This window comes from Ornithodoros turicata, chromosome 8 (assembly GCF_037126465.1).
Source record: "Ornithodoros turicata isolate Travis chromosome 8, ASM3712646v1, whole genome shotgun sequence".
NCBI classification, from domain to species: Eukaryota; Metazoa; Arthropoda; class Arachnida; order Ixodida; family Argasidae; genus Ornithodoros; species Ornithodoros turicata.
In genome coordinates this window covers 28,869,510-28,897,343 of record NC_088208.1, presented here as the reverse complement: position 1 = coordinate 28,897,343, position 27,834 = coordinate 28,869,510, and the positions used below count along the sequence as shown (strand labels likewise).

At 46.4% G+C, this 27,834-nt stretch overlaps 2 protein-coding genes across 3 annotated transcripts; both read right to left on the bottom strand.

Moving 5' to 3' along the window:
- Nucleotides 1-135: 135 nt before the first annotated feature.
- LOC135366116 (histidine-rich protein PFHRP-II-like) lies at nt 136-26,573 on the bottom strand. Of its 2 annotated transcripts, none has more exons than XM_064598768.1 (3): nt 26,517-26,573; nt 1,738-2,721; nt 136-878 (listed from the first exon to the last, which is right to left on the bottom strand). In XM_064598768.1, exons 1-3 carry the CDS (start codon nt 26,526-26,528, stop codon nt 369-371), a joined length of 1,506 nt encoding a protein of 501 aa, XP_064454838.1. In that variant the 5' UTR covers nt 26,529-26,573; the 3' UTR covers nt 136-368. The 2 variants fall into 2 exon arrangements, with proteins under 2 accessions (XP_064454838.1, XP_064454839.1); XM_064598769.1 differs by having other exon boundaries at nt 1,738-2,718.
- On the bottom strand, nt 15,819-17,390 carry LOC135366115 (cuticle protein 16.8-like). Its single transcript, XM_064598767.1, has 3 exons — nt 17,189-17,390; nt 16,915-17,025; nt 15,819-16,415 (listed from the first exon to the last, which is right to left on the bottom strand). The coding sequence occupies exons 1-3, from the start codon at nt 17,198-17,200 to the stop codon at nt 15,996-15,998; spliced, it is 543 nt and encodes a 180-aa protein (XP_064454837.1). The 5' UTR covers nt 17,201-17,390; the 3' UTR covers nt 15,819-15,995.
- Nucleotides 26,574-27,834: the final 1,261 nt, after the last annotated feature.

Genomic DNA, 27,834 nt, shown 5'->3' with positions numbered 1-27,834 from the left:
GTAGATTTTTGCGTCATCATTGACGAACGATGTTGACGACGGAAAATTGACACGACGCTATAAAGAGGCTGTTGGCACCAGGAAAACAAATTTCGTTTTCGCTCACTGGAAAATGATAGGATGCTCGTGTTATAAAGACGTCAGCAGAGGTTTTAATCAAAGCAACTGCTTTTCAAATCTGCCCTTACATTTATCCTAATTCACATGCACACACATACACGCGCAAACAATGAAATGCAGTGATGTACACATACTGATACATGAACAGTGAGTTTTACAATGATACAGCACATGAACGAATACGATCAACGTGTAGATCATTCACAAAGAATTTGACAAATAACACTAATGATATTGAGAAGGAAAGACTAGTAGTACTTGTGAGCAGGACCATGGCCGGCAAAGAAGACAGGCTTGTCGACCTTTACTGCATGTGCTTGAGCAACGACTGGTACTCTGTGTTCTTTATGAACGTAGGTCGGTACGACTTTTTGGTGAACGACCGCTGGCTGAAGATGATGATGCTGAAGGACGGGAGCATGGGCCACAACTGGCGCATGAGCAACGACTGGTACCTTGGCAACGACAGCAGGAGCTGCTACAACTGGCTTAACGTGCACAGCTTTCACGGCAACAGGCTGTGCGTTGTACACAGCGCCAGCAGTATAGCCAGGTGCGGTGCCGGGCTCATTGGTGTGAATGGTGGCACGGAAACCATGTGCGTCAGCAACATAATCCACTTGACGGTAAATACCGTTGGCGTCTCTGAAGCCGTAGGTGCCCTTCTTGTTGTTATGCTCGTCGCTGGTCTCATGTCGGCTTTGTGAGTTTCCGTAGTCATCCTTAATGTCGTAACCGAAGCTGTATGGCTGAGGAGCCTGCAGCAACAGATGAAATAAGGGTAATCTATATACATTATCAGAAAAGAGTTACGACGTCGCTAACGCATAGACACGTTTGGGCACTTATCGCTCTTATCGCAAGCGTCACTCCATGATCGATTTACTGCAAAATTAATTAATCGACTTAGAGCTCTCACATGAAGTGAGAGACTTCGGGGGGGGGGGGGGGGGCAAGAAAACCAGCCAGCATGTGCGAAGTGAACGACGTCTGGGGCTCTTTGACAAGCAGGCACTACAAATGCTAATTTGCAATATACCTGCCTGCAGCGGTGTCCTGTTTGCATCTCAATATAATTCGATTCAATTTATTTTTCATCTCAAGGATGTGGAGATGAGAATGAAAGCTGTGAGAAAGCTTGACAAGTCTCTTCCCCTCGGTCCTTTCCCCTCCAACGATAAACTAAGTAAGTTGGTCAAACCAGTGAGTATGTGAACCGTTGCACGAAAGTTTATATGTTCTTGGACAGTTTAGGTGGAGAAATAAACATCCCGTATTAGAAAATTGTAACGCTTAGCAGTTTCTCTCTTGTTTCTGTTTTTGTCCCTCAAGTGTTATTCGGAGCCAAATATTTACATATCCTTGAGGTATGTATAACCTTGTGGCGTTTGATACTTAGGGGACTACTATGAAAACTGTAAACCGGTCTCCTAAGTTGTACCACGCAAATCGGGAAATTCAAATGCGGTAGCGAAGACCTCCCACCCAGTGTGGAGTCCTGCTGTTGTATTTGAGCTATGTTTTGCCTGTGCACAATAACACAATCCATTAAGTAAAAAAAAATATATGTGCTTCCTCGTGGGAGCCACAAGAGTGGCGTATGTATGTGATACTTACGTAGACAGGTTCAGCATGAACTGCCTTGACCACAGCTCCGGGAGCAGCGTGAAGGCCAACTGCAGGAGCTGCCTGATGAACAGCTACGGGAGCGACGGGATGATAAGCAGGTACAACATGCTGCAGTTGGTGATGAACCTTTCCGACAGCTAGTGGGGCGGCGTGGTGAACAGCTACGGGAGCAGCAACCTTATGCACGGCGTGATGGACAGCAACTGGGGCAGCATGATGGACAGCAACTGGGGCAGCATGGTGGTACGCTACAGGTGCAGCTTGATGTACAGCCACGTGGGGAGCGTGGTGGACGCCCACAGGAACCGCGTGCTGAACTTGTAGAGGAGCAGCTTGATGAACAGCCAACTGGTCAGCGTGATGCAATGCATGTGGTGCAGTCTTGTGTACGGCCACAGGGAAGGCTTGTTGAAGTGCGAGTGGTACCGCGTGCTGGACAGCAGCTGGCGCAACGTTATGAACAGCCTGATGAAGGAACACCGGGGAAGCATGGTGCAATGGAAGCGCAGCGGCCTTGTGGACGGCTACGGGTGCATGCTGCGGAACTGCAAGGTGGGCCGCATGCTGAAGAGCGAGTGGTGCTCCATGGTCAAACGCCAAGTGCTTCTGGACGCCAACGTGGCCCCCACCCAAATGCAACACCGGTGCATGTTGTAATTGGACAGCTGGGCCCTGAAGTACGGTTGGAGCATGTTGTACACCGAAATGGGCACCCTGTAACCCGTGGGTAAATGCAGGAGCGTGGTGCAACGCGAGTTTCTCAGCTGTTTTTACAGCTAAGGGTGCCTTCAAGTGACCGTAGTGAAATCCAATTGCCGGACTGTGGCCAACGTCAAACGTGCCGGCATGAAGTTGCACGGGAGCTTTGTGATGTTGATGCTTTGGCAACAGTGGCTGGACAGGCGCGACGTCGTGAACATGGCTAGTCAGGACGAGCCCTGCACAGCTCAAGAGAGCTATCGTAATGATCTGCTGAAAAAAAAAATATACAAAAACGGTGAGCTTGAAATTGTTCCCACATTTAAATATCACTGTAACCGCGAAACGGTGCTTGCTGTCGCACGCTGCCCACATCATGGATGTCAGTTTTGCTCGACAAAAGAATGAGCCGTACTTCTGTCTGGTGTCCTTTTAGTACTCTAAGGATACCCTGTTGAACGCTAAGTGATTATGGAAGTGACACATAAATGCGCACCGCGTCGTTTATGGGCGTCAACGTTTAGTTCCCAAGCTTTGCGGTTATTTAACGATACGATATAAAAGTAACCTAGCATTCAATACCGTCGATTGACTTCCAACCCGTACACTGAACCAGATACCTTTACCTCCCCCCTCTTATACACAGACCGCACGCAATACTACAGTATTGAAATGATACCATTTAACTGCTTTAACGCTCTCTGCCGCACGTCTGAATTTCACAACATGATTGGAGAAGCTCAATTAGCCTGCGCGGAAGCCCTGTCAAGCCCTCTGCAGAACCTGTTCTGCTACGGACAACAAGCGGCGAAGACATGCGCGCGACCGGAGGAGTAAACGTCCACTGTTACACCAGACACCCACGAAGACTCTACTGAACCACTAGCAGTCACGACACACGCGCACAGACAGCGCCCGAGAACTTCCTCCAAACGACGCCATCCACATTCGACGCAGCCATTCAACAATCCTCGTGAGCAGGGAGCACGATGGACCACTCACCTGAGCGAACATTCTACCGCTCACTTTGAGCACGCACTATTCAATGTGATTCTAAGTGGCGACACCGCGTCTCTAGTCGGTTTTTATAGAAGCGCGAGGAAGTGCTCCAATTTAGCCTGCATAAATTCCGGTGAACGTTTTCCAGCCACAGGACCTCCTACTCTAGTATCTAACAGAGAAAGTGGGGCGTCTCCCTCCGATTCAGAAAAAGACCTGTCCAGTTTCCTGTTCAACGACGCTTTCGGCTTTCTCCGTGTGAAATCGATAACAAGACAAACGCTCGCTGGGCGGAAGCATCCATGATCGCACGTGACGAAGGCGACCGACGGGCGTTCCTCTGGGGGACATGCAATCGGCGTAACGCGTGGCGCAGACGTGCACATAACTTGTCCCACTTAATTTGGACGTGCGTCATTGACCACCTATATAAACATAATTCTTATCTGCTAGGCCAGCGTCTGGGAAAGGTAAAGTTCGCGGATCGCCGTACCAGAGAGAGAGTAATGTCGGTGGGTGAGAGAGTTGCTGGCGTCTTTCGTTACGTAACCGTTGATGAACTCTTTGTGTAGTGCCTGTTCTTGTGACTGATGCTATTTCCTGTTTCTTTATTGTTATTATTATGGCCACAAGCCTCCTAGGTTTAGGAGGGCCAGTTCTGGTCGTGTTTGCCTTAGATGACAATAAATCGAATCGAATCGAATTGATTGTATTGAATTCTTATTATATTATTTAATTATTATTATTATTATTGAAATATTATTAAATATTTAAATATTATGGTCGCGACAGAAAATACATATATGTCTCATAGCGCACGCGTTGGCATGAAGTTTTGTCGGGACTTCATGCACTGTCGCCATCCAAATTTTATAAAGAAATAGTGTTACCTATCTGCTGCCCATTTCTCGAATGCAATGCCATTGTAGAGGGCACCAGCGCCTCTACATTTAATGACCTGGGTTACGTACACCTCAGTGCTGTGGACAATACGGTTCTGCACCATCTGGTCTGGGAATCTGCTCACAATCCTTTAATGTGATGATGCCTTCTTCTAGTTCATCCCCTGGTCCGGACACTACAAGAGAATGGCTGCTATTCCATTTCGAGGCGGTAGCCAACATTATGGGCTGGGTACGTCGGCAACAGCACGAGTCGCCATATAATCACAGCAGAATAAATAGTAGAGTGTAAGTTTATTGAAACAAAAAATGGAGTGTACAAGATACAACGCCACACACGCTAAATAGAGGGTGTACCTTCACCTGATATAGTTTAAATACAAGTGACACAGGTACGTGCAAATGACCAACACAATATGCTGGGTACCTTTGCGACCACGCAAGTCAGCGCGCCACCATCATGTCAACCAGCCTAAAAGTGGCGGCCTCTTTGGCGAGCCCAGGGTTACGGGACACTGGGAGTTTATGGCTATGTTATACGCGTACCCCCACAATAGTGTGTATTGTCATCAAGTAGGGTAACTACCTATGCAGGTATGTCCCTCTACGCGGGCGTGCGGGGCTTTATTACGGTTTTCTTCCGCAGGATTCTCAGAATTTGAGAGCAACAGAGATCGCAGGCCTTTCCCTCTCCAGCACGAGCATCCTTTTTCCCTTCCTCCTTCACTCTACTATTACACTTTGCTATTGCTACCCATCCTCTTGGTACATCCAGCCGCCAAATCCGAGCTGGCTGACCGCACCTCACCACGTACGTCGCATGTAACTGCGCTGTTGTACGGTACCCGCCGATTTCAAAAGCTCTCGATCTTGTTGCACGTCCAGTTATAGCTGAGCCACTCTTAGTGCATGCGTTATTATAGGCCATATAGACCGCAGACATGTAGGCCTACACGCACGTTTCGCAATGGCTGTCACTGTTGTAGGTCCGCCCCAAAACCTGCACTGGTCTCCGCAGTTGATATCCGTTCTCAGAACTACAGACCACGTAAACGAGCCTGTAACTTCCCAGTACCTCACAAGCTAAATATGTGCGCGTCGATTGCCACACCCCAAAAAGCTTTCGTTCACGTTTTCAGATCACGACGTCTTCAGATCTACGACTGCAGAAGGCGGTCAATGGTCTGTTATTACCGTATTCAAGCATGGTACCAAGGCGGTTGTAGGTGGTCTTCAGACGGAGAGTAGAACCCTTGCCGGAAGACATTGCAAAACTACGAACATGATTAAAAAAGGTTGTGTTTTGTTGCCAGAGGGAGATAGTGTTCCTCCTTCCGTAGTGTCTGTGACAACGAAAAATAGAACGCTAAATGGCAGACTTTTGGAAACCGCGTCTTAGAACTTCCCATTTACACTCCGTATATGCCAAGGGCGTAAGATTGTTTCCTCCACTGGTATTTTTGGGCTTATAATACTCTTTCCACGCGATTGCAATCGTGCTTGTGGTCACACATTTGCTGTGATTGAGGTTAGATGATGCTACGGCAAAGATCAAGCGAAGGACGGGTGCAAGTAAAACCGGTATGTATCGTGAAGTTCGCTACTGATATAGCACATAGTCTGGAAAAGTGCGCCGTTGCTGGCTTCAGAGAAGCTTCTAGGAAGCAACACATAACTGCAGGATATAAGTTTATTACTTAACATTTCAGCAGACCCGATATTGATATCACCTCTTATTCACCAGCTTGTATGCAGAAGGTTTCGGTATGAAATTCGATAGTGTAGTTCAACAAAATGCTTTGTTAGGCTAGTTGGTAATTCATTGTAGACAGGAAACACACAGCGCGAAAACAACAACCACGGGAGGAAACATAAGACACACACGGGCGCTACACATAGCGCCCGTGTGTGTCTTATGTTTCCTCCCGTGGTTGTTGTTTTCGCGCTGTGTGTTTCCTGTCTACAATTCGATAGTGTAAATCCGATATCTTACTAACATTAACAACGCATAGCATAGCATAGCATAGCATAGCATAGCATAGCGTAGCATCGCATTAACAACGCATAATAGTACGTATTGTCAGTTGAATACAGTAGAAAGGCTTTCTTGTGGCTGACAACTGTAAACCACTATGCAGAAGAAAAAGTAGAATAACTCAGGGACCTGGCGAAGGTTGACTGAAGCAAAAGCCTTAGGTCGCGAGCCACCGATATCTCGAACAGGAAACACAGTCTCTCTTCGAAATATCGGCACCTCCATACATATCGCTTTTGCTTCAGTCCACGTCTTGTCAGGTTTCTTAAGAGAGCTTGGGTGATACTTAGGCATCTCTCTCAGATCATGCTCTGACTCCACGCTATATGTGAAATCAAGTTTTTTCACCGTTACCAGAGCAAATCCTGTTAAGGGTGAAAATTTGATATAAATAAGGCAGAGTGAACGGTTGTGTTGGATATTGGGGAGTTTTAGTAATTCGTAAGCACTCTACGAAAAATACACGGAAAAGGAACATGTCAAATCAAAGATCACCAACGTGATATCATCCACTTCAAAGAACGAGCATAACTGGCTTGTCATGTTATCAAAACCGTTATCGCGAACAGCTTTCGATGTACTAAAGCTCGCTATACTTGTAATGTCCTTTTGTGCACCAATCTCAGCGTAATGGTACCAATGTAAAGCAATAAAAGCACGAGTGATTTAACAGAATACGAGAGCACGAAGGCTATATCCGCCACACATTTCGTTACTACGGAAACGCCTGCAAGTTGTTAGTCTTTCGAGGCAATGCCCACTGGTGATGCAAACCACGTACATTACATTACACGTACATAACATGCGTCATTAAAACCTCCCACTCCTTTCCTCATCACCTGTCGCGCATTAGGATGTTGCATTATACATGCATTAGAAATAGGGTACACGTATTTATTCACTGTCGCGACAACAGTTCCTGATGTCTTCGCGCCCCTATACGACGACATCAGAAGCGGCCGAGAGTACGATCTGCTCATTACCCGCATCACTTAAGGAAATTCCGGAACCAACAAGACTGCAATAATCGCTTCACAAGCAAGGCGGTTTCGCCCGTTAGATTATATCAACGTTGAAAGCACACTTCCGTGAGACCTAAGCCATAAATGCATGGGCTGGCTCGAGTAGCCAGTAATTGGTGAATATAAAAGCGAGCAAGTCAACAAGTGTCATCGAACCGCACGCAGCGTCCGAGTTATATAACTTGTAGATCGAACGAGGTCTGGTAAACAGCTGAGCTGTAAATCGAATCTGCAGTTGTAAACCACGCTTCACTGGGCTTGATGCCGAACATTAATCCCCAAGCGATTTCCAAGGGAATGGTGCTGACCATGAAGGGTTAAGGGAAGTGGTGATTAATATTATCTGATGTGATGTAATATCCTGTGTATTATGCAGTGTGATTGTTTTTATAGGGAAGATTGTCATGCTAAGCGTCATATGCTTCGATAGGGTAAGGTATGGTCGTCATCGGCACCTCCGTTGGCCTTGTGTCAGCGCCACCTGGGTTACCCCACAAAGCATTCTAATAGACAAAGAACAAAAACTGTTGACGGTGCGGAAGCTCCGCCGCGTGTCCCGTTCGGCATTCATATGACGCTGTAATATCAAGAGTGACGAACTGCGAACATAGCAGACACCATCTGCGTCCTTTACTGTCTTCTGCTATGGAGTGTCTTGTGGCTGGGGCCGTAGGATTTTCCCCGTGGTTGACATGAAGAGGAATGACGCTGTGCGCTCGTGCTGTCGTGGAAGCCGAAAAGGTATGCCATTTTCCTCATCTTCCGCAGGAGTACCATTGGGAATATCGCTCGTGGGGGTGGGGGTGCTGGTGGTGAAAAGGCTCGCCATTGTCGGCCTCACATAGGTGTGCAACGTCACGACTTACGCGCTGGGGAATGTGCTTCCTGTGAGCGTCTGAGGAAAACCCAGGAAAAAGCCCAGACAGCACAGCCGGCACCGGGATTCGAACCCAGGGTACCTCGTGCGTATACACGGATAAAGACGGAATGTCATCTGCTTCACCGCCAAGCGCCGCAGATGATTTCAAACGCAGGCTTTCTGTGGCTAGCACAGTTGCTGCCCATGAGGCTGATGGCGACTTGTCTCCGCCGAAAGCTACGGCCGCTGAAAGCACGATCGTGACAGGCTTACACTTAATGACTAACGTCAACGTCGTTTTGTGTAACCAAGTACCGTTGCATGTGTTGGTCTTCTGCATCATGTGCTGTACTGGACCATTGCATCTTCAGACACCGGTTAATAAATACTGTTTATTCTCCGATTATCAGCCTCACAATTCTTTCATTTGGCTAGACCTCGGAAAACATTGACAGTATAAAGTGTCGAAATGTGAAAAAAAAAAACAAAAAAAAAAAACAGCATTCCAGTGGATGCACACGAAAGTAAAAACCTCAGAAAGTGTACTTTGAATAGGCCACATGCATGATTGCTTTAAACAGGCCATATTCATGATATATTTGTTGTCGTTGTTGTTGTTGCTGTAAACAGTTCCATTAGCTGTATATATATTCTAGCAGCGTTACTTTCATGTGAGACCGTTAGTATTTCAGCTAGAGGAATATGTTATTGTTTCTTCCAGTGGGCGCTTATCCGGGCGATTGAAAAAAAAATAAAAATAAGAAACCTATAATATCAACTTCATTCTACACGACTCTGCATGTTGCAGCTAACCGGGAGTTGGAGTTGTTCTGCTCAAAGTTATTAGTGCAAATGTAAAGAAATGAACGCAATGAATTGCTTGGGATTTGCTCCAGGTATACCCGGTTAGATAAGAAAGAGAAGCCGTTAGCAGCCACACAATACCTCACTTGCACTGAAAAATTTTCGCTCTTTGCAGTTCCTGACGTAGCAGGAATGTAACATTCCTGTTCCGTACAGCAACAACATATTTGCGCTCCGTCTATGCAATACCAGTTGGGTAGAAAAGAAAACAAAACTATGATTATTTCCGCGTTCAAACAGGAATGTCGTGGAAACATTTTCGTGCATCTCAATTGGTTATCAAAGTGATGAAATGCTCTGATGATATATCATGAAAGCCACGAGTACAACGAATGCGCAATGAACAAAATAAAAAAAAAATTGTGAACCGGTGCCAGGAGGACAAAATTAGTCCACGGAGAAACCACTGTGTGCACTGGCATAGTGACAGCGTCTCGTAACATAAAGCCATGAATTATCATCGTTCGTTGCACCGGGTTTTAAGCTTTTTTTTTTTCTTATTATTGCATATTTTGGACTGTATATGCAGGCGAGGTACTATATATACAGGTAAGGTGTTGTAGGCCAGTGGTGGTTGCAATCCGACGACGTCCAGCCCGAAGTGATTTCCGCAGGAACAATTTCTTGTTTCTCAGTGAGGTGACCCCTCACTGAAACTAAAACCAAGGCACGGGGACTGTGTTTTGAATCACCAACAGAATATTCACGAATCTGCAAGAGAGTTCCGCATGCAAAACAGACAGGGCGTTCTCTGGGATTTTCTGCACTATTATACCTTGCTGTTACTTTCCTGATATATGATGACAAACTACCAGCACCTTTCCGGAATCGTAGCAGGAAGTTTCAACGACGCTTTCTCTAGAACATTCGCTCGATAAGATGATCGTTATCGTCACTGCCGTGGCAATGAAGATACTGGAAAGCTTAACCACACACACACACACACACAAAAGGGGGTAAGGGGACATTTGAATCTTCCAGTAAATTTCCGATGGCGCTAAGCGCAGCGGGGTTATACTTGAAGCCTTTACCAATTGAGGATGTCCGCTCCGCAACATGTGTTAGCATGTCTGGCCTAATTTGAAGACACACAAATAAGGAAAGATACCGATCATGCTTCTTGATACCTACACGAAAGGCTTTTTGCATTCTTCCTGCTACCCAATGCCTTCTTCGCGATATTTTCGCTGCTTTGTCTTGCAGGAAAATCGCCCCAGCAACCGCTCTGTAATCAAGCGAAGTGTTCCTAAATAATCCGTCTCGAATGCAGGAAATTGAGTGATCTTCACGCGCTGTATACGCGTGTCGACTCCGCGAAGTTGTCGGTATAACATTTCCCATTATAGTCTATAGGGAGATAGGCACAAGGACAGACACAAACGAACGAGGCTCGGGGAAGTATTACACTGTAAACTGAAAAACACCCTTATGGGTGTAAATGGCTTGTCCTATAACTGACACCACTTTTTACACCGTATGGTCTGGAACACCCTTTTTAGAGGGTGTATTCTGTGTAAAACATCCTTTGAAGGGGTGCTTTTCCTTGAAAATGCCCTGTTTTGCACCCTTTAAACACCCTTTTAGGAGGGTGTTTAACACTCTTACACCCTTTCGAAAGGATGTAAGCTCCCGCGGCAGCATGCCGAGGCATGCAGTCCGACGTTTTTGCTTGTATGGCAACAACCACCCTATAGAGACGGCGCAGTTCCAGTCGTGGTTCCCCCGCAGAACCTAAACTGGAGCGCAGCGCGTCACTGGCAACCCTCATCGTTCTAGCAACACTGTGAGTGAGCAAAAAAACAAAACAAGAAAAACAAATAAAATAAAATGAAAGCAAAACAGGGACATGCGTAAGGGAAGAGGTGAAGATCGCAACATCGTCGTATTGCCAATCGTAAGGCCGTCCGTGCTCGTGAAATGAGCGGCGTTACGACGCTGCCATCTTCAGACGATGCCAGTAATAAGCCCGGGCACCCTCGGTAGCCTAAATTGGCGTACCAGATTGATCGTATACTGAAATACTGTTCGTTGGAGTACGGTCGCTAAGCTTAGTGCGGCAAAACTCGTCTGTAACGGTGATGAAAATGTGTCTTTGCAATTAACACGTACGCCTGTAACGAGTCGACGATATCAGCGAGCTTCCTGACATCCCTCCCTGTCAAATATTGTGTTTTCAACTCAAGCTATCGTCTATGATGTGATTACCTAATGAGCGGAGCTGTCAAGCCAATGTAATTTTTCTCTCACGAATGAAAACACCATTTTCAACGCCAGTATAGAAAGGGTGTATATAACGTAAACACCTTTTTCGACACCAGTGTTACTTGAAGGGTGTAAAGACAGGTGTAAACGCATAAAAACACCCTTTTTGATACAGCACTTGGTGTAATAAAGAGTGCATTTTTCTCATACACCTGTTTTCGCACCCTTTTTGCGGCGTTTGCTTAATTTTGTGGAATTAAAAAAGTGTATTTGCTTAAAAACACCTTCTTTTACCCAGAAAGGGTGTTTTTGAATTTACTGTGTACCAACAGCCGGCCTACACCAGCTTGGTTGATTGATTGATTTTTAAAAGAAAAAATTGAGATGTTATTCTCGAGCCACTCGGGACTGCCTACTGCAGTACACGTTATTAAGAATAGAAAGGGAAACTAGACAAAACTCGACGCTTTCAAACGGCCTACACCAGCTTACTTGCAGACTGTTTGTCTGTTTCTATGTTCCAGAACTAATAAAACTGTGCAGGCGACTCTAGTTCACGAACCGAAGATGACCGAAAAACGGAAATGGATAAATATAATCATTCTTGTAGCGTACTCTATGCTACACATGCCAACCTTGTCAGTGCTTTGTTTGCAGTCCACCTATAGTTTGTCCCTGTTTGTCCCTCTAGTTTGCAGGTAAGTATCACGGACGTGATCGCACACTGTAGCCTGTGGCAAATTTTCTCACTCAGCCATCACTCCATGTATTAATTGTTGTTGTGCTCATGCCATATGTATTGTTCGATATTGACATACACATCTAGTGGTATACCTTACGTTGTCTCAACTATCTAGCGCTCATCTTTGGAGACACTGAAATTATAGTATTACTCGGCGTTCGAATTGGTCAGTTTGATCTTCAACGATTTCCATGTAATACACGACTGTTGTTCCTATATAGCATGCTAATTTTGGTAAGTACAGCTCCCGTCAACCTTAATAGTAAAACTGGAAAACATTCTGTCTCATTCCCGAGTGCGATAGCGACCACCCTGAGGGCGCTGGTAGAATATTAAGTGAACAAAATCCTTGCGTTTGACTAACAGAATAATTCTGTTGTATTATGATTTCCTTATGGCCACAAGGGTTGCTGTAATCGTGCTCGGAAACGCGACCATATTTTTTCCAGTGTTATTATTAGGGTTGGCGAGAGCTGTACAATACCTGAACAGTGTAGATGAACACCGATGAGTATCCATATCCATTATCGAACGACCATTATCCATTATCGACTAAACACACATTGGAGTCTTGTACTCGTACACACTGTTCTGCAGTACATAGAACGCTAGTCGCAAGGTGACCGGTGTTCGAACCTCGTCCTGTGCTCTTTGGGTGCGTTCCCTGAGTTTTCCTGGAACGCTCTAAGCCAAACGTCGCTCTTGTTCCCTGTGAGAGCAGCCCAGGACGCACGCAGCACGCACTCTAGCGGCATGCCCCCTATTAGGCAAGTGTAAACACCACGGCAAGAACGGCACCACCACCATCATGACACCAGCAGGGTACTGTATGACGTAATGTTACGCATTTGATCAATAATCAATGCTCAATAAATTTTCTCACAAATTTTCTACTCGTCATTTGAAGCCACTAGAAGCCATCAGCGTGCGTGCCATTTCCGTCAGGTGAATCGAGTAGACTTTTTCTCTGTGTCAGATCACGTGGCATTTCGGGCATTCCACTACCATGCAGTATCGATAGATTCACAAAAGGAGATCGCATTCCAGTGGCCTTCGTGAAATACTTCCTGAATAGGCGGAAAAGATCGCGGGGCAATGAATGCTGGAACTGATCGCGATACTTCCGCCGACAAGTGTCGCCCTTTACTCGGCCAAAACGGCTGTCGGCGCCAGGAAAACCGCAGAGGACATTCCAAATGAGAGTCAATCAGATATCGAATGGGAGTGATTCGGTTCATCGAATAATTTAACGAAATTATTCATTTCGAACCGAAACGTTCGTCACCAATGAGGTTACGTGGGAACATTCTGTCATTAAACATGTCGTAGTGACAGTTAATACCCCTGTCACACGTGCAGTCCTCAATCATCATTGAAAATAATGGCCACTGAACAATCACGTAGCGCAATCTAGAGTGTAATGTGTCAACCTGTCAGAGAGCATTGAATCCAATGCTCTTTGAGAAGCTGACGTTGAGAAGCTGAACGGACGTACTATGCAGAGCCTAAGGAGAGTTTAGCCATATTCTGATCTTTTGTCGCCTCATGGGTGGAGCCTATTTTGACGTCAGAGTCGTCGTTGCAACGCCCAAAAAGTCTGAATCCGAGCGGAATCCGCTTATCAGCCATCTGGTGCGCGCGATTTTTATGCTGTCCGCCAGCTGGTCGACAGCTTTGTGGTCGCGCTGACATAATCTGCAGGAATAACCGGCTTATAGCCCACAACCGCCTGTGATAAGGGGGCTTTGTTGCCAAACTTAGAGTCACCAAATAAGCTTCGCTTCAGAGTATCGACACCGAGTTCCAAGAGCGAGCATGCGCCATCTTGTTTCCGCGCCACGGTAGTCACGCGCACGCGCACTTTAGCACACGATACCAACTATCGTGCGCGGGTGAAATGTTCCTCTCTCTTGCAAGCAGCTCATCAACGGTGACGGCCTTCAGCTCAGCTTGACATCCTCGGGACGCTCTGGTGGACGATACATGGATTATCGCCTAACAATCATACACGCTTCTCTGTCTTTCGAAGGGCGCAGACCGCACGTGTTTTCCCTCCTTGCATGTTTCGAACGGGCATGCCCTGAACGGAAGCCCTGAATCTTCTAGTGGCGCGCTTCCGTAGCTTAGTGATTTCGTCCTAGCCTGCCACAACTACATCTGTTGAGGTAGACGTGACGACAACTTAAGAATATTGTCGATCATGTGTGAAGCTCAGGATCTCGTAAACCTGTGCTATTTTGGCTGTGAAAGAATTTTATTGATGCATGTCACGACAATTGATATGCCATCAGAATACGAATGGAAGGGTTATAAAATACAGTTATACAATATTTTCAGCACATAGAAGCATATATGTTATATTATTTTATGAAGTAATATTTACTGCTTTACAAGAAGTATTAGGAGCGTTCATAAAACGGAATATTAATCCGCCTTTTCAGAAAGAGCTGGCGCCACGGCACGGTTAACTGGCGAAATAGAGCAGTTGTCAATCATGGCGTAAACTGAAACCATGTGCGTTCTGTCTCCGTTTGTCGTAAAGGGTTAATTGGACATAATCCGAAATTCATGGTGTGTTCGGGATGCAACATTGTATCTGGGGGGTACTTATCTGTCATCACAGGCTGGAACAAGGTTATTACCGATGTTCTGTGCCCGAGCAGCGAGCAAATACTGGACTACTTCTTCTGCTGTGGGTTCAGTCGTTTGCACGGAAACCGAAGAAAGCCGAAATTATCCCCCTTGTTGTACGTTGCTTTGCAATTGCTGAACGAACATGCTACTAACACATTTACCAAAAAGTCTTCCGTTCCATTATCATCTCTGTCCGTCTCTGGACATCATCCTTTTGCGTTTTCATCATCTCATCATCGGATTGAACTTTCTGTATTAAGTGTACTGGGGTAGCCAGTTTGACTTCGTCGAAACTCACATCCCCATTTTTTTCTTTATTCACATCACATCACATCACATCACATCTTCCGTTCCATAGGTTCACGAAATGTTACCTCTTAATGCAAAAATGTGAAACCCGATAACATATGCATGCGCTATGGCAGACGACGAATGATAATTGAAGTGTTCCGCAAGTGTCCCGATAGGATAAGCCACGGTCTTGCGCATGCTCCGTTAACATGTTAGGAAATGGCGGATTCAGGTAACACAGGTACGGAGCCTCCATAAAGCCCACAATCCGGCGAAACCAGCGTCGACGGATAACAGGCCACGTGTGGATCCAGTAGGCGCGTTTACATGAACTCGACAGGAGCGGGTCGAGTTGGGTTGTCGGGTTCAACTCCGTCATATAAACGCTGTCGAATCGTGTTGACCCCGCGTCGAGTCAAGCAGGCAGCACGGGGTCGGTTGACTCAACTCGACTCGCTCGGGCTAAGCGCCGCTCGGGCTAGGTTTGACTCGCTAGGCTTGACTCGGTCGGCACCGCTGCGGTCGCCCTCGGTTGGAGCGAGTTCATGTAAACAGCGGCGGGGCGGGTTTGAAACAGCCCGCTAGCCAACTCGACCCGCTCCTGTCGGGTGCATGTAAACGAGGCGACTATTAGCGGGCCGACGCTACAACTTGTCAGATTATTTAACATCAGGATCTCGTCCACCGTATCCTGGCATGTAACCTTCCAGTATGTCAGATATTTTACATCTCTCTTGAACGCTTCGGGGTAATCATTACGGGTCAGTCATGTTACTCGTTCAGCTTTAGCATACATGAGAACAATAAATGTTTCGCATAATAGATCGCACAAGTTTTATTCTAAAAAAGCTAGACTATGCAAGAGCACAACGAAGACAATGCCTATATACCCTTCAATCCGCACAGAAGCTGTGGACACACATAATAATATTACATATAATACAAGGCATACGACGCACTAGATGTAGATAACTGGGCGAAATGTGTATCGCTGTTCCTATCGCCTGTAGTACCTGGGCACGTAACCAGGAGCGGCAAGGGGTGCTGCCACAGGGGCCGCAACTGGGGCAACTGGCCTGGCATAAGCCGGTTGGTGGTACGACGCCACAGGCACGGGCGCTGCAGCAACAGCCGCCTTGTACGGGGCCTTCAGAACTGGAGCCGAGGCTACGGGTGCAGCGTCGTACACTGCAGCGGCTGTGTGACCACCTGCGGTGCCGGGTTCGTTCGTGTGAATGGTGGCGCGGAATCCCGCAGCGTCCGCAATGTAGTTGACTTGGCGGTAGAGGCCGTTGGCTTCGGAGTAGCCGTACGAACCACTGCGGACGTTGTTGAGGTCGCTGGTTTCTTGGCGAGTCTGCCTGGTACCGTACTCGTCAGCAGTATCGTAGCCGAACGAATACGACTGAACTCCGACCTGTTGGATATGTTGACCATGCGTAGTGGTAAATATGCGAAAACTATGTTATTTCAGCGTCGACAAGCGCGTAGACAGTTTTTTAGTCTGCCAGATGGTGCTAGAGAGTAGAACTGTTTTGACGTGATACAAGTTGTAATGAAACGTAAGTTCTACGAAATCGTGCATGCTCTACGAAACAAAAGTATTTAGCGTATATGCGTGGACCAGCGATTGTTCATGATGAAAACGGCAATCTTTTTGGTATATGGCACATGTTATCTCAAATACACTATGAGGCTTCTGATTAATCACTTATCAGACAGGACGCAATATAGCTCAGTGACACAAGTGATGATCTCGTATTTTATCATTATATTAATTCCTTGAAGACACTAGACCGAATTCGATTATGCATTTCGTCAATCCGCACTCCCCCACACAACGTATGGTGCAGAAATTATAGTACCTTCAACAAAACAATGCATTTACAAGTCCAGTATGAAAGCAAGGATCTTACGGGAGCGGCCACCACGGCTTTGGCGACGAGAGGGGAAGCCACTACAGCCGCCGGTTGCAACCCAGCCTGCGCTAGGGCGACGAAGAGGGCGAAGGATGCCACAGCAAACAGCTTCGCAGAATTGAGACAGGAAATAGAAAGACACGAAGTTAATCACATGCTCAGGGTGGCCATGTACCTTGATCACAAGCTAAATCCGCAGGCCGATTACAGGTAATCCATGTGTAATCCATAGCGCAGTAACGCAGACGACGATGCATCCAATGCTGCTTACCTTCACAGACATCTTTGCGTTAGTTCGACTGAGATGACACTGTGACAGCGATGGCGGCGTGCTGGCTTTTATATGAGGCCCGAAAATATTTTTGCCCGACCCATTTCACCGCGTTCCAGGTCATGAAAGATATGGGTATGCAAAACGGCTGAAAACAAGAAGAAAGCATCATATCTGTGGGATCGGTGAAAGCTCTAACTCTCCGGAGCATTAGAGTAAGTGCCTCACCCTCCAGAGATTTACATTTTAAACGCACATCGTATATTAAGGTAAGCAGATGATGTGCGCAGAGAGCTTCCTCGTGACGTTTAACGTCATTGTAGACAATCAACGCCCGCTATTAGTGCTCAAGACATGCTGCACCGTAACTCTCTTGCCTCTTGATAGAGGATTGGTAAAGACTTTTTCGTACGGCTCTGTCGCGGAGCAGATGACACCAAAGTCCGCTTCTCCGCATATACAGTTCAGATGCAGGAGAACACGCTTCGTCGTTGTGAGATCACATGACCTCATGGTTGTACTCCTGCATGACCTTCAAGGAGGCATCGACCGTTGTGTGCGCTAACAGTAATGGCAACCACAGAACGAAGCGATGTACAGCGTCACTTGATTAAAAAGTAACCATAAATAAATTTTCCGGGCATGTCACCCACAACGTTTTGCTGGGGCAAAGGGAAGTTGGGGTCGAGACAACTTTCACCAGTCGGATGTCCTTTCTTTTCTTCTTTCTCCGGTCCAGCATTGCACATCTGGATTTCCACCAGTGTTCGCTGCACGATAAACCATGAAGATGTGCAACGATCATGTGTTGCACAATCAGGAAGCTTCAACATGTACGAAGTTACAGGCGATAAAGTTCGCAATCCCATTGAAGCTAGTGGCGGGAAGCACAATTAGGCTTCGTATGGTTTGACCGGTTTGACACATGTTGCAGTGCCAGGTACACCGCACACGTCCCTGACCATATATGCTGGCGGTATGCTACACGAATCCCAATATTTAAGAATGCACTGAACTGTTCTGGTGTGTATCGCCACTGGTATTGTGCCATAACGGTACTACACATGGCAGCGGTTGAAGACTTTCTATTCCATAGGAAACCCGGCCGGATATTCCGATAAGAAGCTCGCGAAGTCCCGGTCCGTGCGACTTATTTCCAACTGCAGCGTTCGCGAACCTCTCCCGTTTCACTGGCAGATCACGAGAGAACAGGCTGAGAGAACTATGCTTTTTCTAGCGTTGATGCCATCTTTGCCAGCGTAAATGTCGTTCTTTCGCTCTCTTTTCTTTTTCCGTTTGCAAGGAAAGTTCGCGTGACAAAGGGTAGCGTCAATCGTACGTTTAAAATTGTCACGATGTGAGGATGTGAGGCAAATAGATGCCGATACACCGGGAAACAATCGAGAAAAGCGGTACCACACATACAATAGGCTTCCTGCTAAACAAGAAAAACGAAAGAAAGAAAAGAAAATGAAGTGTCATTAAAACAGAACAAAATTCAGCGAGGCATGCTGGAGACGCGAGAATGAATGCTGCAGACGTAAGTGCACGTGTGCACGATTAAGTGTTCATAAGTGCAAACCAACCAATATTATGCCGTCTTTGTCAAGTCGTTGTGTTTCTAAAGTGCAGATTGGGGAAGTGATTGCGGATATATTATAGTTTTGTTGCTCTTTCCCATGCTTTTCGAAACGCTCAGAAACCAGGTAGGACATTCCCAAAACAAGACACAAGAGCGAAGCCTCGATCCCTGCAAGATCCACAGTTCCACAGTTCCACCAGGTTCACTGCTCTGCAGTACCAGCCAGGCCAGCCGCTCCAGTGGTCTTTCAGAGCCGCCATAGGCGCCATCTGGACAGCAGCGTCGCAATTGATCTTTCCTTCAGTGTTGGCATATTCACTGTCTTGGCTACTCAATAATATCCCTTGCTTTTTTGCTCCATGAGTGAATTTAATTAATGTGCTTAATGGCCCTTAAACGTCAATCGAATCAACTTTCCTTCTTTTTGTACGCCGTCTGCGTATTCAGCTTCCCACGTAATTCTGCTGGTGGGAACTCGGAACAGCTCTTGTAGACGAACCCGCCGTAATACCTATGTTGTAGAAGTTACCAGACTTAGACTTAGACCAAGTTTAGAATAACTGCGTGCACTTAATGTAACGTACGTAGGAGTACCTCATGGCGTTATACCCGAAATATATTAGTGAGTTTTAGTATACCGTTGATAAGGTTATCGTGCCTATCGGAACCAATCTCAGTGGTGCATGACTCAGAATCGTATCCACTGATCGGTTCGGGTTGATACGGTTCGACGCAAGCCACGTTATCAACGCTCTGCTAAAACTCTCCATTGACATGGCTTCCAAACTGGAATTCGTAATTCGCGCTCTTGCTTGGAGCACCCCCTATCACAGTTAGAAGAGTTGCTAAAAGGTGGAGCCCTTTTCCTGTCGATTCACGCGGTAGGAAAACGAATGACGCGCCCTGTGGCACATTTCACGTCACCTTCGAAGTTGCTCGACCACTCCGATTAGGATGCGATGTTGCGGCAAACCGAGATCAGGCAAGGCCACTTTCGCCTTGGTGTCTCCTTGCTCCGTAGTCATTTGCGTGGCTGGGATACCCGCTAGTGGTTCTCCGTTTGGCGCTCGTACTCGAATCGATTTTACTTCATCTTCGTGATATGCAATGTACGTGAGCTTTTAGGCGAGGACTAAGGTTCAGGTTAGTCTATTGATATCAGGGGCACAACGGCGCGAAAGCTGAGGATTTTCCTGAGTGCGGCCATCAGCAGCTACAGCCTGTGATCCCCACTCTAACGTAAAAAGGCGTAACTTGGGAAGCAATTACAGCTTCTAGTACTCCCAGATGACAGTTACTCCCTATTTTAGTCCCCTAATTGATCCTGATATTTATTCCCCTGCACTGGAAATAGTCCCTAACGTAGACTTCCGTGTATTCGTCTAGTAGTTCGTCTAATAGTCTAATTCGTCTATTAGTTGTAACGTTCCTTCTCGAAGGAACCCAATAGTCCAAAACTGTGTCCTCTTCTTTCTTCCTCGTGACCCCACCCTCTCGTCCTCCTCGTTGGCACCTTACATTAGTCTTCCGTTCATTAAGGACTAATGGGTGCGGTAATGTATCTAATCTACAAAAGAACCAAAATGAATCTTTTTTTTCTTCTTGAAGTGTACGCACCAGCAGCGTTGACGGCAGTGGCGCGCTCCCGAAGGTGTTGAGGACAGACACTGAGGTATCTCCTCAATGTTCTTGCAAGCGGGTGCAGATTTCGACCACGTCTTGTAGAAGGGGAGTTCTAGATCATTGCAAGGATGTCGAACAACGTGATTGAGCACCAGTTGGCATAAGGGTCACAATGAGCGGCATTATGAGATCTGTCCACCGCCACTTGAGATTGTACAGGTCTTCGCCGTACAGGATAATGGTAGAGACCATAAGTTGTAGACTATAGTTTTATGTAAGACAAGAGTGTTCAACAGTCAGTAGTTTGGCTACAGTTGCACAGTAACACAGTGCAAATTGTGACCGAACCTAGTATTGACTGGCCGAAATCTGAACGCGCTTGCAAGAACATTGAGAGGATTCCTCAGTGTCAGCTTTAGTCGTGACGTTGCCCACCTCTGCGACGCCGAGAACGGCGAGCTCTTTCAGCGCTGCCACAAGTGTCATTATCTTGTGAAGAGTTAATTGAAAAAGTAACTGAAATAGTAACTAAAGCTACGAGAGCAGTTACTCTCCACGAATAGTAATTAGTTAAGTTACAAGTTACTTCACAGTTACATTCCAAGGGGAATAAAACGAGACTCCAGTTCGTGTTTATCTAAATTCTTTACTAGTGCAACGTGAACTACTTGTGCAGGTTACACTTGAACAACAGCTACCGGTTCAAGCTTGTCTCTGTAAGTATCACCTGCTTTATTCCAAAGCATCCCTACCAATTCCGAATAGCCGCAAACCAGGGGCACTAGAGGGACCCACGCTCCTTCCATAGTGCACTTCGGTTTTACATTCTAGCACCACCAAAAATTCATTTGAGCCCATTGGCTAGAGTGCCAACGCTGTACGTCTGCGCGAGGTTACTTTGAGCCTATCCTGGCATAGTGAAGTGTCATCACTGGTAGCCTCAAGTTGAGCCCCCGCCCCCCCCTCCGAATGGAGCGCACGAGCTTGTTTCTGAATATATCTGTGAGAGCTGCACTGTATGAAATACCCGTTCCTTTAGACACAGGGCTGTTGTGTGAGCAACAAATAACAGGTGGCAACGGATAGAGAATGAAAATGCGAAAACCTTATGTAATTATTGCTAAACATTTACGATTCTGGAAGTAACTACTGCTATAGTTACTGAAAAAAAGTAGCTAGTTACAGCTGAATGTTAATTTCTTGGGAAGACTAGTTAGTTACAGTTACTTGAAGAGGTGACGACCTCCTTTGGTAACTAGTTACTAATCCAGTGACTATAGTTAAGCCCCGAGACTGCACGGTATTATTTTCATCTTCATCTTCATCTCGAGGCAACACCAGGTGATGCATCTTGGGTTCAAGACTACGACATCCGGAAACGAAGCAGCAGTTTTTCGCGGCGGAAGAGCCCGCGGTCACCATGACGGAACGCTGCATGGAAAATGAAGAGCGCGGGGGATATGTTTAATGCAAAGAAAAAAGGGAAAGGAATAGAGAAAAAAGGAGAAAGAGAAGGGAAATCTTAGCCATGATGTAGGCTTGCTATTCCCAAAAGCTAACAAACAAACAAAAGAAGATAAAAGCAGCGCGAGAAGAAGAGACCGGGAAAAAGAGCGCGGGAAGATCACGTTGAGGGGGGTGGGGTGGGGGTATATTTATTAGACGAAAAGAAAAAAAAAACGGGGGAAAGGTCAGCCAAACGAGACGCCACGTTGATGGCTTTCTTCGGCATCAAACGCGTTGTGGACCCTGTATGTGGCCCGCATGGTCAATGCACAATTTTGGGGGAATGAAAGAGGAGGGTCACCGCAGATGCTGCAACTGCGGCACCTCCTCAGCTGGCTGCCTTTACCACGAAAATGCTCCACCGCATACTGGCCTAAAAAATGTGTAGAGGAGATACTGTTCCTCTACATGAGTCCTGGGGCGGAGTCCTGGGGCGGATTCCTGGCAGCGCGTGAGCACCGTAGCATCGTAGTGCCGCCCATTGCAAAAGCGCGCGCTCATCTACGACGCTGCGATGCAGAGGCACTGCCAGGAACCCGCCCCTGGGCCCGTTTGCTTACAAGTTGAGTACGACTCTCACACTCATGCTCAATAGCATTGACTGCGCTTCCTGCGCGAGCCCCGAGCGCGTGCTCAATAGATCTTGTATCGCCAACTGTAGGATGGGCAGGATGGGCCAACTGTGTATTGTCATCAAGCAGGAGAGCAACTGTAGGAGGCACGCGAGGGCTCATGGGAACTTAGAGCGCCCTGAAACATTACGAGACTGAGAGAGGCGGAGGTAGAAGAAGAACAACAACATTCCCGGTGTGCGCAGCAGCAGCGTCAGCCCGGGTAAACCATAACCGAAGCAGACGACAGAGCAGTGTCCCTCAAAGTTCCCATGCTGCTTTACGCCGCGCGCTTGGTGGCGCGCGCATCTTTTTAAAGTCGTCTATCCCTGCAAAGGCTATTAACATCCAGTATGAGGCTCATACCCAACTCTAATGTAAATGGGCCCAGATCGACGATGATGAAATGTCCCGGACCACCTGATGTGCTTGGGAGCTTCTGAACCCGTGACTTCTCTCCAGGACGTTGCCGAAGAACTGACGAGCTCGCGCGGTAGCACGTGGCAGCAAGGTCACACCGTCGTCGTCCACGGGCCGCCACAAGCGTAACAGTTTTTGGCAAACAACAATATGCCGATAGTCCCGCGACCTCCGCTTTTTGGAGGTTAGCTCTTCGTGAGGGCGCACTGGAAGAAGCCGCAACGAGTCTTGTTCCTTGCTGGAAAGTTACAAAGAGAATGGAATGCCGTATAGCCATGTTCACAAATTGACCTACAATAGATTGAACTAATGAAAAAAAAAAAAATCCGAGCAGCAGTGCAACCTTTGTTACTCGCAGCTGAAATACAGCGACAGCCGTGTCTCTACGCATTGTGGGCAGACTTTAACACGATTCTTTCTTTGTGTTTGAGAGTTCTTAGCATATAATATGTAAATATTTCGAAATTATCTCTTACAAATGCATTACAAATGCGTAACTCTCAAACTTATATCCAGCTACCTGTCTAATCGAAAGCAATTTGTTCAACTTGGCGATGCCTCTTCATCTGTTGGCAACATTTCGGCGGGTGTCCCCCAGGGTTCCATTCTTGGGCCGTTTCTCTTTTTAGCGTACATAAATGACCTGGTATCTTATCTGAACGAGCCAACAATTCTATACGCGGACGATACTCCCATATTTCTGCAGAGTTCCGATATAAACGATTTATTCTCACGCGCAAATAATACACTATCAAGGCTTCATTCTTGGCTGACTTTTAATAAGTTAGAAATTAGCCCGTCCAAGTCTTCATATGTCATCTTCAGGTCCCCCCAATTATTCACGAGTAGTTGTAATAGTGACTTGGTGCTTGGTCCTCATACTATCGCCAAACGCTCCTCAACGAAATTCCTGGGCATAACACTTGATGAACACTTGTTATGGTACGACCATGTTTCACACGTGTGCAACAAAGTTTATTCGGGTACTTATGCAATAAACAAGTTGAGGTTCCTCGTGAAGTTACGAGTTCTAAGAAGCGTTTACATGTCTCTTGTTCAAAGCCATATTTCCTATGGCATCGCATGCTATGCCCTAACATACGATTCCACAATTAAGCCTGTGCATGTTACCCAGAAAAAGGCATTACGAGCAATGTTAGCTACGCCAAATAATGGAAGTATTACCTTTGCATTTAAATTGTTGAATATTCCTGAGGTAAAAGTTTTACTTCAACGCAGGTTATGTACCATCGTTTACAAACTGCGAAACAACTTATGTTCTTTACCATTTATTACTCTGAGAAGTCGTGAATGTACCATGCCGCTAAGAAACTACGGACCGTTTTCCATAGGTCTACCTAAGATAAGGACCAACTACGGTTACTTTTCTTTTCAATATTATGCTGTCAAGTTATGGAATTCATTGCCAGTGCATATACAAAGCAGCACATCAATACATGTCCTTAAGATACAACTTCATAATTACTTTATGCTTCAAGCTACAAATTAGCTGTTATCTCGGATTGACATTAACTGAATATTCTCATGTCACGGAATAGATCACGTTGTATTTACAAATTTTCATGTGTTTTCTCGTTTGCGTCTTGCATATATATTAGTTTTATCTATTTTTGCGCACGATTTGTTGGGTTGCAGGTTGTAGTTCATGAGTTCATTGATGTGTAATCCTCAGTTACTGTTTACCGTATATTTTAGCTATCAATTTGAGTACGGATCAGTTCCACGCGAATAGCGTACGAATAATCCGTCAAGGTCATTCCTTATGTAAATGATGATGTTTCCTTTGTTGATGAAAAGTCGGAATTCCGTATGTGATGCCAATAAAAGAGCTTCTCTCTCTCTCTCTCATTGCAACTCGAACCCTGTTGAGATGTTTAGGTATATCTTTGCAATCTTTTCTGAACGGCTTCGTATTACAAGTATACAGGACAGGAACGTTCACAAGGGACCGTCCTCGGCGGAGCCATCCCGGCGAAGCCCTGGCCGTCTTGTGCTTTCCACTCCTGCCATCTGCATCACCACACCTCACGTGATAGCCAACGTCACATCACGCCACCTTCGCAGAGCGCTTCTTTCGTGACTCATCGCGCCGCGATGTCTGGGACACAGGAGCACGCAAGCTATCTAACGCTTAACTCCCGCCGTGATATGGAGGCGGCTGTGCACAAATGTGAATCGGGCAACTCTACAGCACTTGTGGCTGACCGCTCAAGCAGTGCTTAACGCATGGCCATAACACGCTCTCGTAAAATCTGCCATGTTATTCAGACTAATAATGACACCCTTGACTCCTTGAACCACGCATTTACCCATTCACTTACTCCCACACCTGGCACAACGTCTTGCCCATCCACCTACACGACTTACGTGTCTTTAAACCAATTATATGTAATTTCCATGCCTCGCACACTCTGGCCCACTCTTTCCGCATTGAAAAATTCCGCCCCTCCAAGTGCTCGTAAGTCAGATACACATCGCTATTCTTTTAAAAAATGCGGTGTTACTCGTCGTCGTCTTTCTTTTCTCTTCCCTCTCTCTCTTTCTTTTACTACAGAATAGTAAGCCGTCTTTTTCTGGCTGAATTTTCCTGCTCAATAAACAGAACCCCCCCCCCCCCCCCTGCACCCTAAAAATGTACTAAGAAAATAACACCTCATGTGTGGAATAGGTGCTGCATTAGTAATTTTGGTTCAAGTGTGGAATAAGCTCCATGTAACGACAAGGAATCCTGGCAACTAACACACTCAAAGGCCGCATTATTCTCATTTTATCAGCGCGGTGTGTTTCGCATCCAACATGCTGCAACATGCGATGCTACACGGCATTAAAGGGCTTATGACTCTTCGCCCCAACCTATGCCAAATAAATGTGAAACACAATTCCTTACATCGATGTGAAAAATCATTACATGTTTTATGGGGGAATGTGCGTCCTGGGCCGGCTTCTAAGGGGAACTGTGCCGACATACGTCTGAACGCCTGAGGAAAACCTAGGAAAAAACCCAGACAGCACAGACGGCACAAGGATTCGAACCCCGGTTACCTCCCCAGTCTCGGCTCTTGACGATCACGGCAGGCGTCTCCGCCAATGGGACAGCGCGGGGAAGGTCACGTGCTTACCACTACCAATGGGAATGGCCCTAGTTCTCACTCCTCTGTATGCTCCTCGCTCAAAGGTTTATATTTCGGCAAGAACGACACACTGAAAAATATTTTTGTTTCGACATGCTCTGGCGTTCAGTACAATGCGTGTACAATAATGAATCAATAATAATTTGAATGAACCAATGAACGTATCACTACCTCTTTGCCGAATGGTACGTAATACGTGAAAGAGAGGTGCATAAGAAACAACATCCACTCATTCGCATGCGTGTACCGTGAAACGTAACTGAAGCCACACCTTGTGTCCAACCGCATTCACATAGCGCGTGGTTTTCCTTTATACAGTTAGCTCTGTCCTATATGTGACGCAATGCTAGCGCGTCAAGTTTGTTTAAAAACACATAGTATATATTTGTCTCGCAGACCACATCACGACGTGAACCATTACGAAGGCGGCTTACAGTGTTTTCCATCACCGCAGTCCTCCGGATAGCAATTGCTAGCCTTCGGAAAGCACAGGACCTGAGGAGAAGAGATGGAGAAAAAAGAAAGACAACCGTAAGAGGCGACTTCATGAGAGGGCGTAAACGACCGACAAAGAACAACATCATAATTCCGAAGTGGCAGAGAGAAGAACTGACCAACGCCCCAACCAGTTTTTTGCCGATCTGGTTCCCTTTCGCTATTAAAGGCAAGGACGGGCGTTGTGCCGACAGAAAGCGAAAGTAGTTGAACGCCCGTTCACACACACACAAGACGCACACAGGGCACGTAGCGACGGTTCGTCAACAAAGCTTCTTTGCGTGCGCTGCTTATGAACTGCACTAGTTACGCAAACGCAATGGCCCGCATGAAGTAGTTGCCGTCACCGCGGTTGCTTGTCACGGCGTTTTACAACCGGCTTTGCGTCAGACGCCGCTTGGAAATGCACGGTCCAAAGCAGGAGACATAAAGTCGTTAGTGGGGGAGCCTGCAGACACGTTGTTTGCTTAATAGGACACCCGTTGGTATTGTATTGAAAACGCAACCTAAGCTCTGTGTGATTAGGGCAAAGAAGTCATCAATTTAAACGGAGTTTCTGTAAAGTGAGTCAAGTACGTTCGAGACATAGGTGCATGTTTTTGCTTCAGTGGGTTGTTACAGCTACAGGGTTTCGGCGTGATGGATGGTTGATGGGGTTTAAATGAATTATTTCTCGTTGGAGGGCAAATTGCTCTAGATGCCCGTGGCCGGTGAAGGCATCTAGAACACCTACATTGTTACGTCCTGCAGTTTATTTACCTTGAGATTATGCTGAATGGATGTAGATGGCCTAGTTTCGGTGCTCATAGGTTATGTCGTCTAAAACCCGGAATTACTACATCGCACTACCTTTAATCATTTTTACGAGGTTTTTCTCTTGGAAGAGTTTGGTCTGGCTGTAAATACTGCCCACTATATAGCTGTAACAAAAACCCAACTTCTTGAACGGTGTTAAGTGCTGGACATCTAGTGCCGGACAAACGAACTCACAGTGCAGTCATAGGCTCCTTTATATGTTGCATATACCAAGGACATGCATCGACACGGACCCCTGGGTCAAAAGTTTTCCCAAGCGCTGGACTTCCTTTCAATCTAATATCTCGTAGAATTCCTTCTGGTCTCATATACTGTGTGAAATGATACCGCATGACAAGTTGCTATGCGCTAGTGCTCTGTGTGGCCTTTGCGCAGTCTTTGAGCACCATCCAGATATAAGCGTCTTCAGATCTAAGGAGCATCATAGATAATTAGGCATGC

Bases quoted from the DNA above. Each gene is read 5' to 3' on its own strand.
- LOC135366115 (XM_064598767.1), bottom strand. The intron at 16,416-16,914 runs GTAAGATCCTTG...CATATCCAACAG, and splicing joins AAGCCGTGGTGGCCGCTCCC to GTCGGAGTTCAGTCGTATTC.
- LOC135366116 (XM_064598768.1), bottom strand. The intron at 879-1,737 runs GTAAGTATCACA...CTGTTGCTGCAG, and splicing joins TTCATGCTGAACCTGTCTAC to GCTCCTCAGCCATACAGCTT.